The sequence below is a fragment of the Thamnophis sirtalis genome, unplaced genomic scaffold, assembly GCF_051295495.1.
Source record: "Thamnophis sirtalis isolate CommonGarterSnake01/CBP01778 unplaced genomic scaffold, rThaSir2_p1.2 scaffold_3, whole genome shotgun sequence".
Classification (NCBI taxonomy): domain Eukaryota; kingdom Metazoa; phylum Chordata; class Lepidosauria; order Squamata; family Natricidae; genus Thamnophis; species Thamnophis sirtalis.
In genome coordinates, this window is record NW_028261383.1 from 62720743 (window position 1) to 62734555 (window position 13813).

A 13813-nucleotide genomic window follows, 5' to 3' on the forward strand; every position below is an offset into this window, starting at 1 on the left:
ACTAAAACCTCTAGTAATGTGTTTACCGAATTCATAATGAAATGCTTTTCTATTCAAAATGACTATTTCATGTCCCTTACCAAGACTTGCAGTTAAAATTACAGGCATGGAATCCATCCCATTCTCTGATCTAGAAGTCTCTCTTGCTGAATGCCATGAAGAGTGATGTTCTGTTGTGCTCGGAGCAGTAGAGCACATGCAACACGCCATGCTTGTGTTTATTAGAGTCAGGCTGAAGAGGTTATATTTGAATTTATGACTGGATTAGCTTTCCTCCTTGCCTACAAATGAATTCAGGGTTCATTTTCTGAATGATCACATCTGTTTATATTCCGCAGACACCTGCATATCTTGAGATGACAGCATCTGCTTGAACGCTGTAATCAGTTATTTCTCAACAGAGGAATTGCCAATTTGGTAAATAAAGCTCATAATATAAAGAACATGGAAAATGTTATTATGCTTGCCTAAAGGGGAAAAATATCCAAAGTAGGTAGATAAAGAAGCTTCGGCATCTTAAACTTTACAATGTAGAGCTCCTATGCTGCAAATTCTGGTCAAAGGCAACCTGGCCAAAGAGACATGTTTTCAAGGAAATAGTACCTGCAAAGGGATGTTTCTTTATTTTTGTCTCCAGGTTTATACTGTAACTGCTTCCAGCATAGAAGAGAATTTTTTAAGATGTGAGCTGTCTCCTAGCTCCTCTGAGCAATTTTATATTTTTTATTATTTGTATCCCACCTTCATTATTATTATATTTTATATTTTTATATTTGTATTCCACCTTTATAATTCAAAGCAGTGAATATTTCCAAAACACCTTCCTCCTCCTATTTTCGTCACAACAACAACCCTGGGAGGTAAATTGGGCTGAGAGAGAGACTGACTGGCCCGAAGTCACCCAGCTGACATTTATGCCTAAGGGGAGGCTTGAATTCACTGTTGCCTGCTTTCTAGCCTGGTGCTTTAACCGCTAAACTAAACAGGTTCCATGGGTATCCCTCCTCTCATGCATGAAAATTCCTCTGAAATTTAAGATCAGCCAGCCTGATACTGATTTACATTTGAATGTACATGGAAACCAAATTCTTCAATAGAAGAACTGAAGCTCAGTTTTTAGGTTATTTTTTAAACTTTGAATAAAAAAAACACCGGACAATATAAAGTAAACATTAAACACTCTTTATTGTTTTATTTGAATGCCTTGCCCATGGTTAGTCATACATATATACATACAGACTTTATTTTCTAGATATGTAATTAATTAAAAACAAAAGATGCAAACTGAAATATTGGCTAACAGTAACATTGAACATTTGGCAAACTTTTGGTTTCTGTATTTTTCAGTGGAAGCTTTTGCTTAATATTCCATATTAGAAACAATATTTGCCTGCAGCACTCCTTTTCATGAAAGGGTGTCAGAGGAAGGATTGTTGGCAACATACTTTTCAAGAGCATAGCTTTGCCCAAACCCATTTGGCCCTTAATTCCGAATTCAACCATTGCAACTGACCCGTAGAGGCATCTGTGCAAGGACACAAGGTGCTTTTGTGTGCACTGCTAAAGGTAGAAGGCACTCACTGACAGCAGCACGAAACCGAAAAGATGCTGGCCGCTGAAGAACTTCTGCTGTCTTCACCTGTTTTAGCAGTTGGATTTTAATCAAAGTGGACCAACAATTCCTGAGAGGGGGAGAACAAAAAGAAAGAGAAAGAGTAAGTGTCTTTCCAGTAACTGGATTGGAATGCAGTAAAATATCTTGAAAGCAAACGTTCTTACAATTTGTTTTGCATTGGAAAATTCCCCTGAAATCATGAAACAATACTATATTAAGATGGTGTTTGCTATTATTGCATCAATATCAACAGTCTCCTATGGAAAATTTAGTTTAATATCTGAATGAAACTGCTAGTATAAAGCTACAAGTTTGGGGTGAGGTCAATCAATCAGAATAGAGCTGGAAGGGACCTTCGAGGTCATTTAGTGCAGTCCCCTGCTCAAGAAGGAGACTTTATACCGAACTCGAGGCCCATGGGCTGGATGCATCATGTGCTGGCTCCGCCCCCGCCCAGTTTAGCAAAGGAGGGGAAAGCTCTGATACGTCACGTAACGATGCAAGTTTGATACCCCTGTTCTATATCATTTCAATAAGTGATTGTCCAGGCTCTTCTTAAAAACCTCCAGTGATGAAGCACCCACAATTTCTGAAGTTCCACTAATTCCACTAGTTAATTGACCTTACTGTTAGGAAGTTTCTCTTCACTCCCAGGTTGCTGAATTCCAAATTACCAAGACAGGGCATGATCAGGGTGCCATACTCTGGGAAGTGAAGGCAGTATGGAATAGAAGACAGGCCTTTTCTGTTGTGGTCCCAGTATTATGGAGCAACTTACCCACAGAGACATGTTTAGATCCTTCCTTCTTGGGGAGGGGGAGGGGAAAGCATGACTATCTTTAGTGTTTTGATTTTTTAAAATTATTAGGTTCGTATTTTAAGACAGCTGTTTTATATTATTATAAAACACCCAGAATAATCAGATGGGATGGTATCATGTCAATTAATTAATTAGAATTCTTCATTCTGTTGGAAAGGTGATTCATCGACTATAATTTCTTTTCATTTATGGAATGGATACGAAAGTGTTGAGCAAAACGCTATGAAAGAAGACTGGTAGCATATATCTCAATGGTGTGTAGGTTGTTTTTTTAATACTAAAACTACAGCAGTGATTGGCCCCCGAGGTTGAATACATACATTTCATTATTTGCTAATATTTGTACAAGTTCCTCTCTCTCTCTCTCCCTCTCCCTCTCTCTCCACCCCTCTCTCTTCTCACACACACACTTAAGCAGAGTAAGTGAAAGGCCAAGCAGCACAAGCTTCACCCCAGTAATCAAGGACACTAAGCAAGTTGTTGAGTGAAGGAAAGAAATTATAATCTTCCCCTCTCTTACCCTAATCTACACATATTGCTCCTATCAGAGAATCTCTTTCTATAACCTACTTTTTTATAATCTGGTTTTGGATTTGCTAAATAAGAAATACTATATAAATGATTTAAACAAAGGCTATCTTAGAATAAACAGGAAGTTCTTTATTATATCTCCAAGTAAATCAGCCCACTTAATATATTGTTTCTCTTTTAATCCAATCAAAGTGAGTCCCTTGCAGCTCAATGATCATGTTTCTGAGATTCACATTAAGAGGAGAAAGGAAATGAAGAATTTGCAAGATCAGCAGCCAGCTAGAAAGGTTTCGGTCAATGAAGTGGAAAGGATAGACTTCTATGGAGATATAACAAAGACACAACCCAGAATCTGGTCATTCCATATTGACAAATGGTTATGATGTTTGACCTCTAGTTGTATCCTCAGGGAAATTCACTTTGGAAGTTCTAGAAGCTAGCAGAAAGAGTGCCACATTGTAAGGTTACATTCTTCACAGATTCAAAACTGGAGAAGCTCCAGAAGCTATTCTAATATTCAATTTAAGCATTTTGCTGAATTTGTAAAGCGTTAAGATGCTCATGATGTTCATTTTAAAAATATGGGAGTGTTGATTCTCCTCATAAGATGTTGTCTCTTAAATCTGCACCAACAATCTGTGTTCTGCTATTTTCAGAAACTTAGGAAAATAATATCAATTGGTATATTTCAACAAACACAACTCCTCAAGCTGAAAACTGTCTGCATGAATCTGGTGACGGGAGTTGTTGAAGTTTATATGCCAATTAGATTATCTTATTGGCATTAGTTTAACAAAAACAAAACTGCATCATAAACAAATTCTAGTCCTTAAAGAAGACCAAAATCAGGGCCAGCCACTGGCTTCCTAATCTGTAGCTCATTTCCCCAAAGGTTGCTGCAAACAAAAGCTGCAGTTGATGGCACTATCAATCAGTAGAAGCTGCACTCAACAAGACACTTGATAAAATTACTTCTGAGAACAAGTTGTGGGTGGAAGGACTAATTACTATTTCTCCCTCATCCTAAAAAAACAGGTTGGATTCATGAAGGTTATGGAACTGACACTGATTGGAAGCCAAAATGCTTTCAGTGCTCATTAGTCACTGCCAGGTCATTTTTAGTGACGTAATCTAAGGTCCCAGTTCCATCTCTAAGCCTGGACTATTCCAATCATGAAAGAATCATCCAAATACAGGCAGTCCTTTTCAGAGTTATGATTTTTGCAGCATCTCCATGATCAAAATTCAGATGCTTGGCAACTGGTTCACATTTATGACTGTTGCTGTGTCACGTGGTCAAAATATCATGTGATAATCTTTTGTGACCTTCTGACAAGCAATGTCAATGGTGAAGCCAGCTTCACTTAACAACGGATGGCAAGGAAGCTCATAAAATGGGGCAAAACTCATTTAACAAACGTTTCACTTAAGAATAGAAATTTTGGGCTCAATTGCGAGAAATTTTGGGCTCAATTGCGATCGTAAGTAACATCCTTCCCTGACTCCAAGAACTGCGAAAACCTCATTCACTTAAATTGTAAATTTCAAAAGAACTACATTAGAAAATAGTCTCCTGCAGAACAGATATTTTAATGTAAGATGCACGGATTGTTTTGATCTTACTTTTTGACAGCCAAAACTTCCCCTACCTTTTGTACTTTATAAATGATTTTTAATCCTACGCTTTTATGTTTTTTATTATAATATATTTCACATTCATTTGAATATTTCTACAATGCCATACTGAAATTATAATACTTATAATAAATAGATTTAATCTACGTAGTAAAATGCAAGAAGATGTAATTTGTTTTCTCCTATTTCTTTGATGCTCAGTTGGACATCTCATCATGCTGGCTGTTGTTCACATTTAAATCACTATTACTTGCAAGTCTAATGTGTGTCAAGTACCAGAGGCTTCAGACAAATTTTCCAACCCCACTTTCTAAAAAATGCAAAAATGTCCCTGGCTTGCATTTATTGTCGTGCAAATCAGTATAAGGCGGCAATGCTTGATGTAGAGTACTGCAATACTATTCTCTCCATCAATTATTTGAAAATATACGTGCTGGTGCCAAATAGGAGCAGATTTTCTACAATCTATAATGTGCTTGTATGTGCATGCCTGTGTGTATTTCAGGTATCTTATCAAGCTATGCTGAAGGGCTAAATTGTTCTTCATTATTATATTTACCATGAGGAAGAAGAGAAGCATTTATGGAATTATCTGGCTCAGGTGCCAAAATATTTAACACGGGAAGCAAAATGTCTTCGTTCAGTCCTCTTTAAGGAGGCTGTGTTGCCAAGGCTCATGTCCCTTCACGGCAAGGCACAAACCATGAAGCAAGAATCATAACACAACTTCAATAAACCATGTTTAATGCCAGGATTAAAAGTGAGGTGCAGAATTTGGAAACCGCAATAGGAATTTCCAGCCCTCATTTATTACTGAGTTTAATAAATCTCTTTGAACTGCTTGAATCCCTTGTTCTGAGGCCTTTGGCAGCCTGGACCGAGCTGCAGTTTATGAAGGCTCTTTTTTTTAATCTCCTGGTCCTTTATGTTTAACATTCCTACCGGCTGTAACACCAAGGTGGCTTTCAATCCCTTTCAGGTGCAGGGAAAAGGTGTGCCCAATTGCAGAAATGGTAACAAAAGGCAGGATGCTGGCAACACAATTGACTCCCCAATAGGTGTATCATGAGACATGCATGCATATTTAATCTTTTCTTTGTTCTTAATTTTTGCTATTTTTAAACTTTGAAAAAAAATATAAAAAATCCATGTGCCCTTTTTGAATTAAGAAAATTCTGGTGTATACATGTTTGTCTGTCTATTTATCTATCCACCCATTTTTTTTTAACACAAAGCTTCATCTCTTTTCTAAGCAATGATCAATTTTTTGTGGTTCTGACTCTTGATAGCCTGGATATCATTTTGCCAACTTCCAAACTGATCAAAATTATAATCAAACACCTCTGTCCTCCATACCCATTTAATCCCCTATCCCCAGCCCCAAATGCAACTTTTCTCTTTCAAATATCATCCTGTTTATTTTGGTTCACTCTTCAACACTGTCTAGACATTTTATAATCATCCCTTTCCTTTTTAAATTGTTAGCTACTCTTAATCTTGTATCACCTGCAGATTTGATCATCTCCTTGATCCCTCTGTTCAGCTTACTAATAAAAATAATCTAAGCCTTCTTTTATTGTTTCATTAAAAAGGATATCATGAGAGACTTTGTTGAATATTTTGCAAGGTTAAGCTATAGTAAGTCCATATTGGAAAGACAGTGAGATCTCAGATTTGCTCCCTTTGATTGCTGATAGGATTCTTTACTCTCAGTCTTAAACTTAAACTCAGTCTTTACTAACACAGTGGAAAGACTGATCAATAGTGTTCCATAGAGTCAGCATTTAACGATGTGTTTAAAAATTAGACTCAACAATATTATCTTTTTTATTTCTTGAGTTTATCTTTCAAATTTTTTCTCCCATTTTTCTTTCACCCATCTCCCCCTTTTGTATATTAAGGAAAATAAAAATATTTAACAAATGACTCATTGGATAACATTAGGTTCCTAAGAGAAACAGAATCAAATAAAGATGAAAGCCGGGTACGTGCTATATAAATAATCAGATAAAAGTAATGAGACTAAAATGGTAATAATTTAGAATAAATTTTATTTATAGGGACAATTTATATAGCAGGTTAGGAAGTTTCTGACCCTTCCAACACTAAAAAAGTTGCAGTGGAAGCTATACAATTGTGGGAATGAGCATATAATCTCCACATAAGGGGTTCAAATGTTACTAGTTACTAGTCATATATATATATGGATGGATGGATGGATGGATGGATGGATGGATGGATGGATGGATGATAGATAGATAGATAGATAGATAGATACATACATACATACATACATACATACATACATACATACATACATACATACATATATATGTAGTCCTTAACGTACAGTCATAATGGAACCTGACCATCAATGTCATAAGTCATGACCATCATAAAGCAGGCCACCTATGTGACCTATCTGATTTTATGACCTTTTTTGCAATTGTATGGTTGTAAAGAGAATGTCACAGTCATTACGCAAATACATTATTTGCGATGGGCTGATTTTGCTGAAAACCAGAAATAAATGCCAGTTTTCAGCAAAAGCGTCATAAAATGCAGTCACAAGACCACAGGATTGTGCAAATAGACAGAAATGAAGGCCAGTTGCCTGGCACCCAAAATGCAATTGTGTGACTCTGGGGGCAGCCTTAGAACTTTGAAATGAAGCCATAAGTACCGGGTGTGTGTGTGTCCCATTGTAACTTTAAATGGTTGCTAAGCAACCAGTAGTAAATTGAGGACAACTGTACATGTTATTGATTAGCAATTATTCTTGATGTTTGCAATAAAGCAGAATACAGCAATAATGGCAATATGTATTTTGATAAAGATCAATAATTACAATAGCCATTAATAAGGGTAGCCAATTGATTCATTAACTGTCAGTGACGAAAGGCTTGATAGCTTTGAATTGGCATGGTTCATAAAAAAATAAAACCACAGACTATAGAGATAGTCCTCAACTTACGACCACAACTGAGTCCAACATTGCCATTGCTATGCAAGGTAGTTGTTAAATGAGTCACACCTCATTTCACAATCCTTTTGCCATAGTTGCAAAATCAATCACTACAGTTGTTAAGTGGATCATAAGGTTGTTAAGCAAATCTGACTTTTCCCATTGACTTTGCTTGTCAAAAGCCAGCTGGGAAGCCTGCAAATTGTCATCGCAGGACTACAAAGGCAGTGGAACCATCATCAATACATGCCAATTGCCAAGCACCCCAATTCTGATCATGTGACTGCAGGCTGCTGTGAAAGTATGAGAACCAGTGATAAATCACTGTTTCAGTTCCACTGTAACTTCAAGCGGTCACTAAATGAATTGTTCCAAGTCAAGGACTACCTGTTATATACGTTATGGCATAATTATTGATTTTTCTTTGATGCTGCAAATCCGCTATCTTCTTCCAGCTATTAGAAAATACTATCAAGTATAAAGCAATCCTTTAGTTACTGAAAAAGCAACTAAAGGGATTTGGCCAATGCAGAAGTCATTTCCTAGAAATGGTTCATTGTCACTACAACCATCTGAATTCCAATCTTTCCCTCCCTTATGTAATCCTCAATAGTTGCATTGCTAAATTGCCACTGTCCTTGTAAATGTTTGAGTAATAGAGAGATATAATCAACAGACAGCAGGTTGCTTATAGCTTCCAGATGTTTCGCTGTAAAGGCCCTATAAGTCACCCAGATTCTGCTACTGAAGTCTAAGAATTCACATTTCCCAGGGTCTGTTAATTGTCTTGGGCCTTGTCTTCCTGGCTTTTTCCCTTGCATTTTATTCACAGGTCTGCTTTCCTCTCGTTGTTTCTTTCTCCATTCATTCCTTTCTAAACATCCAGACAGGAAAATCTTACAGCTTGAAACAGTTGGCAATGTTATGAAACAAGTTTTGTTTTGTTTCACAGCTTCATTACATTTAATATCACAGCTTATCATTCTGTAGGATATATTATTTTATGAAGTCAACATGCTATTTGTAAATATTTCTAATCTAGTTGGAGATACTAAAGGTAGACGGCATAGTCATACCTTAGTCCAACTATAAACTATGAGCATCCAAACAGGTGGGGAGTGAGAAAATGAACCCAGCAGGAAAATATTCATTATTTTGCCAATTTTCATCCTATGTTTTCTGCTTAATTATTTGATTCCAGCTACCGATGGATTCTAGTGTACTCTCTGATGACTAGTCTTACACATGTAGGAAAATATATTGGAAAGGCAGAGTTTAACCATGTAAGTTCTGCCTCAAATGATAGTCTAGGCTTATCACCGCAAAGATAGCAGGTACAATTCTGTATACATTTCCTTCAGTATAAAAAAATATATGGGAGGCACGTCCCTTATTCTTTTTACTCTATGGGTTTAACTCTTTTGTTTTTTTTCTTACATATTTTGAATCTAAATATTTTATATTAATGTCTTTTATGGAGATAAATAGAAAAATTACAAAATGAAAAAAACCACAGGAAAGAAATAAATGAATCACTGTACCGTGTTTCCTTGAAAATAAGACAGGGTCTTATTTTCTTTTTACACACAAAATATGGCTTGGGCCTTATTATGAGGGGAGGGTTTATTGTTTTGGGGTTGCCGGGCAGTTGCTCTCTTGCAAATGGGCTCCCAAAGAGCCGGGCACAGCCTCAGGGGCGAATGACTGTGTTGTGCTGTCACAGCAGCACAACACAGCAGCCATGAAGTGACCACATTCATAAGCAACCACCCGGCAAACCCCCTTTCCAGCTGGGCACAGTGCCATTCTCTGACCTAGGGGTATCGCCAAGCCGTGTGAGCACCTGTTCGCCACCGCCTGGCTCCCGCGGCTTGGCACCTTTGAAACGGCAGTGAATGGTGCTCTGCATGGCTGGAGGGGGGGTTGCGCGAGCGGCTGTTCCGCTCTCATTCACGCGCCTGCCAGCCTCATGATGCCCTGGCCCAGCTCTCTCTGCAGACCCAGGGCACCTCCGCCACTGCCGCCACATGGCTTTTTCTGCGGCTTCCAAACAAAGTCTTCTGGCAGTGGCCGCTCTGGGTGTACGCTCTATGGCTGTACACTCAGCTGGCAGCTGGCCCACAACTGGGGCAGTGGCAACGGCAGAGATGCCCTGGCTCTGTGGAGAGAGCTGGGCCAGGGCATTGTGAGGCTGGCAGGTGCATGAGTGAGAGCAGAACAGCCGCTCATGCAACGCTCCAGCCATGCAGAGCACCATTCACTGCCATTTCGAAGGCGCCAAGCCGCAGGAGCCGGGTGGTGGTGAACAGGTGCTCACACAGCTTGGCGATACCCCTAGGTCAATGAATGGCAGTGTGCCCGGCTGGAAAGGGGATTTGCCGGGTGGCTGCTCATGAGTGTGGTCGCTTCATGGCTGCTGTGCTGCGCTGCTGCGACAGTGTAACACAGCCATTCGCCCATGAGGCTGTGTCCGGCTCTTTGGGAGCCCACTTGCAAGAGAGCAGCCACCCGGCAACCCCCCTCTTCAGCTGGGCACAGAGTCGCTCACCAACGTAGCGGTATCCCGAAGGCGTTAAGCAACGCAATCACCTTTGCCTCCCCCGTTTCCCATGGCTTGGCACCTTTGGGATTTCGCTAGGTTGGTGAGTGGCGCTCTGCCTGGCTGGAGGTGGGGGGTTGTCCAGGGGGCTTATTTGCAGGGGAGAGCTTTGCCCACCAGAAAAATGTGGCATGGCCTTATTATCAGGACATGTCGTAATTTTGGGGAAACACAGTAGTTGTTAAACTAGTCACACAATCATTAAGTGACTCTGGCTTCTCCATTGTCAGAAAGTTGCAAAAGGTAATCGCATGACTCCTGGGACACTGCAACTCTCATAAATACAAATCAGTAGCCAAGCCTCTGAATTTTGTTTATGTGACTTATGACCACTGCAGCAGGGATGCTGCAGTCATCATGAGTGAAAAACAATCATAAGTCACTTTTTTTCACTGTCATTGTAACTTTGAGCAATCATTAAACAAATGGTTGTAAATCAAGGACCACCTGTATTTTCAAATGTACCTTGGTGTGAAAAGTAATTAATAATTTTCCAAGATTGCAAAATATCATAAAATCTTTGCCAAAGAAAAATACACTAAGCAATTCTGTTATTAGTAGATAAAATTGCCTTTCCAAAAACAGACAAGACATACATTTTTTTCAATCCAATCCTTGATATTAGGAATATTACTACTCCTCCAATTTCTCAAAATAAGCATTTTAACAACTTCTTAAGTCTGATACCTGATGCTTTTTTTAAAAAATTGCTCAGTTTTGCTTTGACCAGCTGCTGTTTCTCCTGAAAAATGGCCCCATATCAGTAAGGTGCTTTTAGCATAAATGTTTAGTACAGAATTCCTTCCCTTCTGTACTAAATTTATTTATATTCAAGATTACAAGTTCCTTCTTTAGTGAGGAAAAATAATGAAGAGCACAGCATAGGACCTAGAGAGTTACTATGGAAAATAAGGAAGATAACCTTGACAGAGATGTGCAAACTACATTGTCAAGTTGACAAGGAATAACACTTGTTCTAAAACCATGAATATCCAAATAGCATTTGAAGGGGCTCAGGCATCTTCCTAATTCACTGAAGTACATGTATAAATACAATCCAATACAATCAGACTTGCAATATTCTGTTATTATAACCAGTGTCAATAAAAATATTGTAGCTACCTGTGGAGTTGCTTTCTAGATCTGGTCTTACCTACTGTGACTAACGGGTACTTAATACACAATTCTCTACCTGCAAAGCTTTTTAAACCAACTGATCTTTACTCTGCTTGCAATGTGACCACCAGTATATTCACATATCATTATTTGGACACTCCAAATAATGTAATTGAGAATGGAAGTGGGATGATGTAATGCTTGTATTAATAGTTTGTGCCCTGAATATCATAGAGAACAGTAGTGCCCACTGCCCAGTCATATGTGTTTATTTATTAAAGAGAATCTCTGTGTTGAATCATTCCTGTTTTTCATACCTCATAAAAAAGGCAGTGACATACAACTATACCCCCTCACATCTTCACATGATGGAATAATTCATATCCTCTATTGATCTCTAGATATTCTACACCTCACCTGTTTGTTCATGCATTACAACATATTGATTTTCCTAGCACAATTGCTCTGATCACTGTTACCCCCTGGGGAAAGCCTAAATTATTGCTTCACTTGGAACAAGCCTTTTTTAAGAACCTGTGGTGAAATCTCATCAGTGGTGGGTTGCAGGCGGTACACTCTGGTGCGGGCATACCAGTGCCTGCCAGGAGCACTGGATAACGTTTCGGTATGGTGCTCTGGAGGGCCCACCCACTCGCCCACCATCCTTCCCTTTATTTGAGCTCTTTGGCGCTTCCATGCACGCGCACGGAGCGTATGCCGCCTGCGCGACACTCCGCCGAGCAGCTAGAGTGTCGCAGGAGGTGAGGATGTGTGCGCGCGCTGCACATATTCATGTGGTGGCCGCCGAGCCCTGTTGCACCATACCGGTTGCAACAGGATCCGGAACCCACCACTAAATCTCACCCATCCCCAAGAAAAAGCCAAAAAGAAAGACAAAAGGCTGAATCTCATGCTTCTTCCAAATATTCTTTTCCAATGACTCATGGCAAGGGAAAAAAACCTCTGAAAACTGAAAAGCGCTGTGAAAGGAATACTGTCTAATTTTGCTATAGGTCACTATTGTGACAATGACTGCAAATTAACACAAAAAGATAATACCAAAAACTGCAGGTGTTTTTATTTTTTGTCTGTACAACTCCTCGCTTTAAAAAAAGTTATCATTTATATAATATTTTAGGTAACTTTTCAGCACTCTGATGAAGCAATATGCTTATGTAACAGAATATGAAATCATCTGATGAGTATAGAACTCTCCCAAGCCTCACTCATTTTTTAGCTATTTGTTCTAAGGTAATGCAATAATGATTGCCTTAACTTGTAACAGAATAGTGATGAATGCATGCTACAGGCATCTCTTTTCATTTCAAGCTACTTTTAATCATGCATTATCAATTTCAGCATGGAGAGGCCATTGGTATATATGGGGGTGGAGGTAAAGAATGAATTTAAAAGATTTAAGTAGCACATCTTTAAGGTATAGCAGAAGGAGATCTGATGATGAAGTTCTTTGCCAAAAGTGTAGAGATTCTCAGTCATCCAGGTCATGGTTGTCCCAAAAGTGCTTTTTCTGGAGGCATCTGGACTTCCTTGATTTTCTTTTGAAGACCTTTCACTTCTCATCCAAGAAGCTTCTTCAGTTCTGTGGAATCCTTCCATTCCTCACTATCCTGTCAGAACTGAAGAAGCTTCTTGGATGAGAAGCGAAATGTCTTCAAAATAAAAAAAACAAGAAAGTCCAGTTGCCTCTTGAAAAAGCACCTTTGGAAGTTCTTTGTCAGTTACCCCGAAATACAAAACTTGTATGTTTATTAATATTTTAAAAGTTGCAAAAACTTTACGGGGAAGAAATGGCAAATTGAAGATGGTTCTTTGTAAAATGGAACCAACAACTGCAGTAGAATAAAGAACTGGTGAATAGAATGGCTCTTTATTAATTCCTCTCTAGATAAGAAGAAGACTAGAGATCGTGCTCCACACAGCTCCTCCTAATGGGGAAACTGCAAAGTAGCAGTTTCTGTGGGTTTAGAATTCTGCGAGATGAGGGACTAGCCATCTTGCTCAAATTGCAGTTGACACCTTTGAAAGGACATTTACGTTTGCCTACTTCCTTTCCTAATCATTTTTGGAAACCGCTTGTAAACTACTTTTCCACTATTCGAAATCTTTGGGTCAACAAATTTTATAGCACTGGGTAAGTTTCCTTCAACCGTTAACAAAAATAGTTTTAACTACAAGTTTACGAACATTTCATTTTCTTTCTGCACCTTTAATTTTTTTAAGTTATATTTTCTATTTTACTTTGTATTAGTTTTTATTCTGTAATTGCAATTAAGAAAGTTGTTAAAAATTTGATTTTTCAAACAAACATTCAAGAATTAGAGATGTGGTAATTATATGTGTAATCATTATTTATTACGATTTTAAGATGTTAATATTTCATAGATGGTATTTATTGTTAAATATGTATGCTATATTAATCAGGAAAGCAGGGGGTTGGGGACCTCACATAGAATAGATCATTAATTAACAGAATCTGAAATCTGAAATAACAGTAATATCCAGCCATAGATA

At 38.5% G+C, this 13813-nt stretch overlaps 1 protein-coding gene across 1 annotated transcript in view; it reads right to left on the reverse strand.

The window, feature by feature from the left end:
• Positions 1 to 1166: 1166 nt before the first annotated feature.
• The window catches only part of CHCHD6 (coiled-coil-helix-coiled-coil-helix domain containing 6), a 230450-nt gene continuing 217803 nt past the window's right edge, over positions 1167 to 13813 (reverse strand). The window contains exon 8 of the mRNA XM_087707812.1: positions 1167 to 1682. Coding sequence (XP_087563938.1) covers positions 1659 to 1682 — 24 coding nt within the window. The 3' untranslated portion in view covers positions 1167 to 1658. The remainder of the gene's footprint in view (positions 1683 to 13813) is intronic.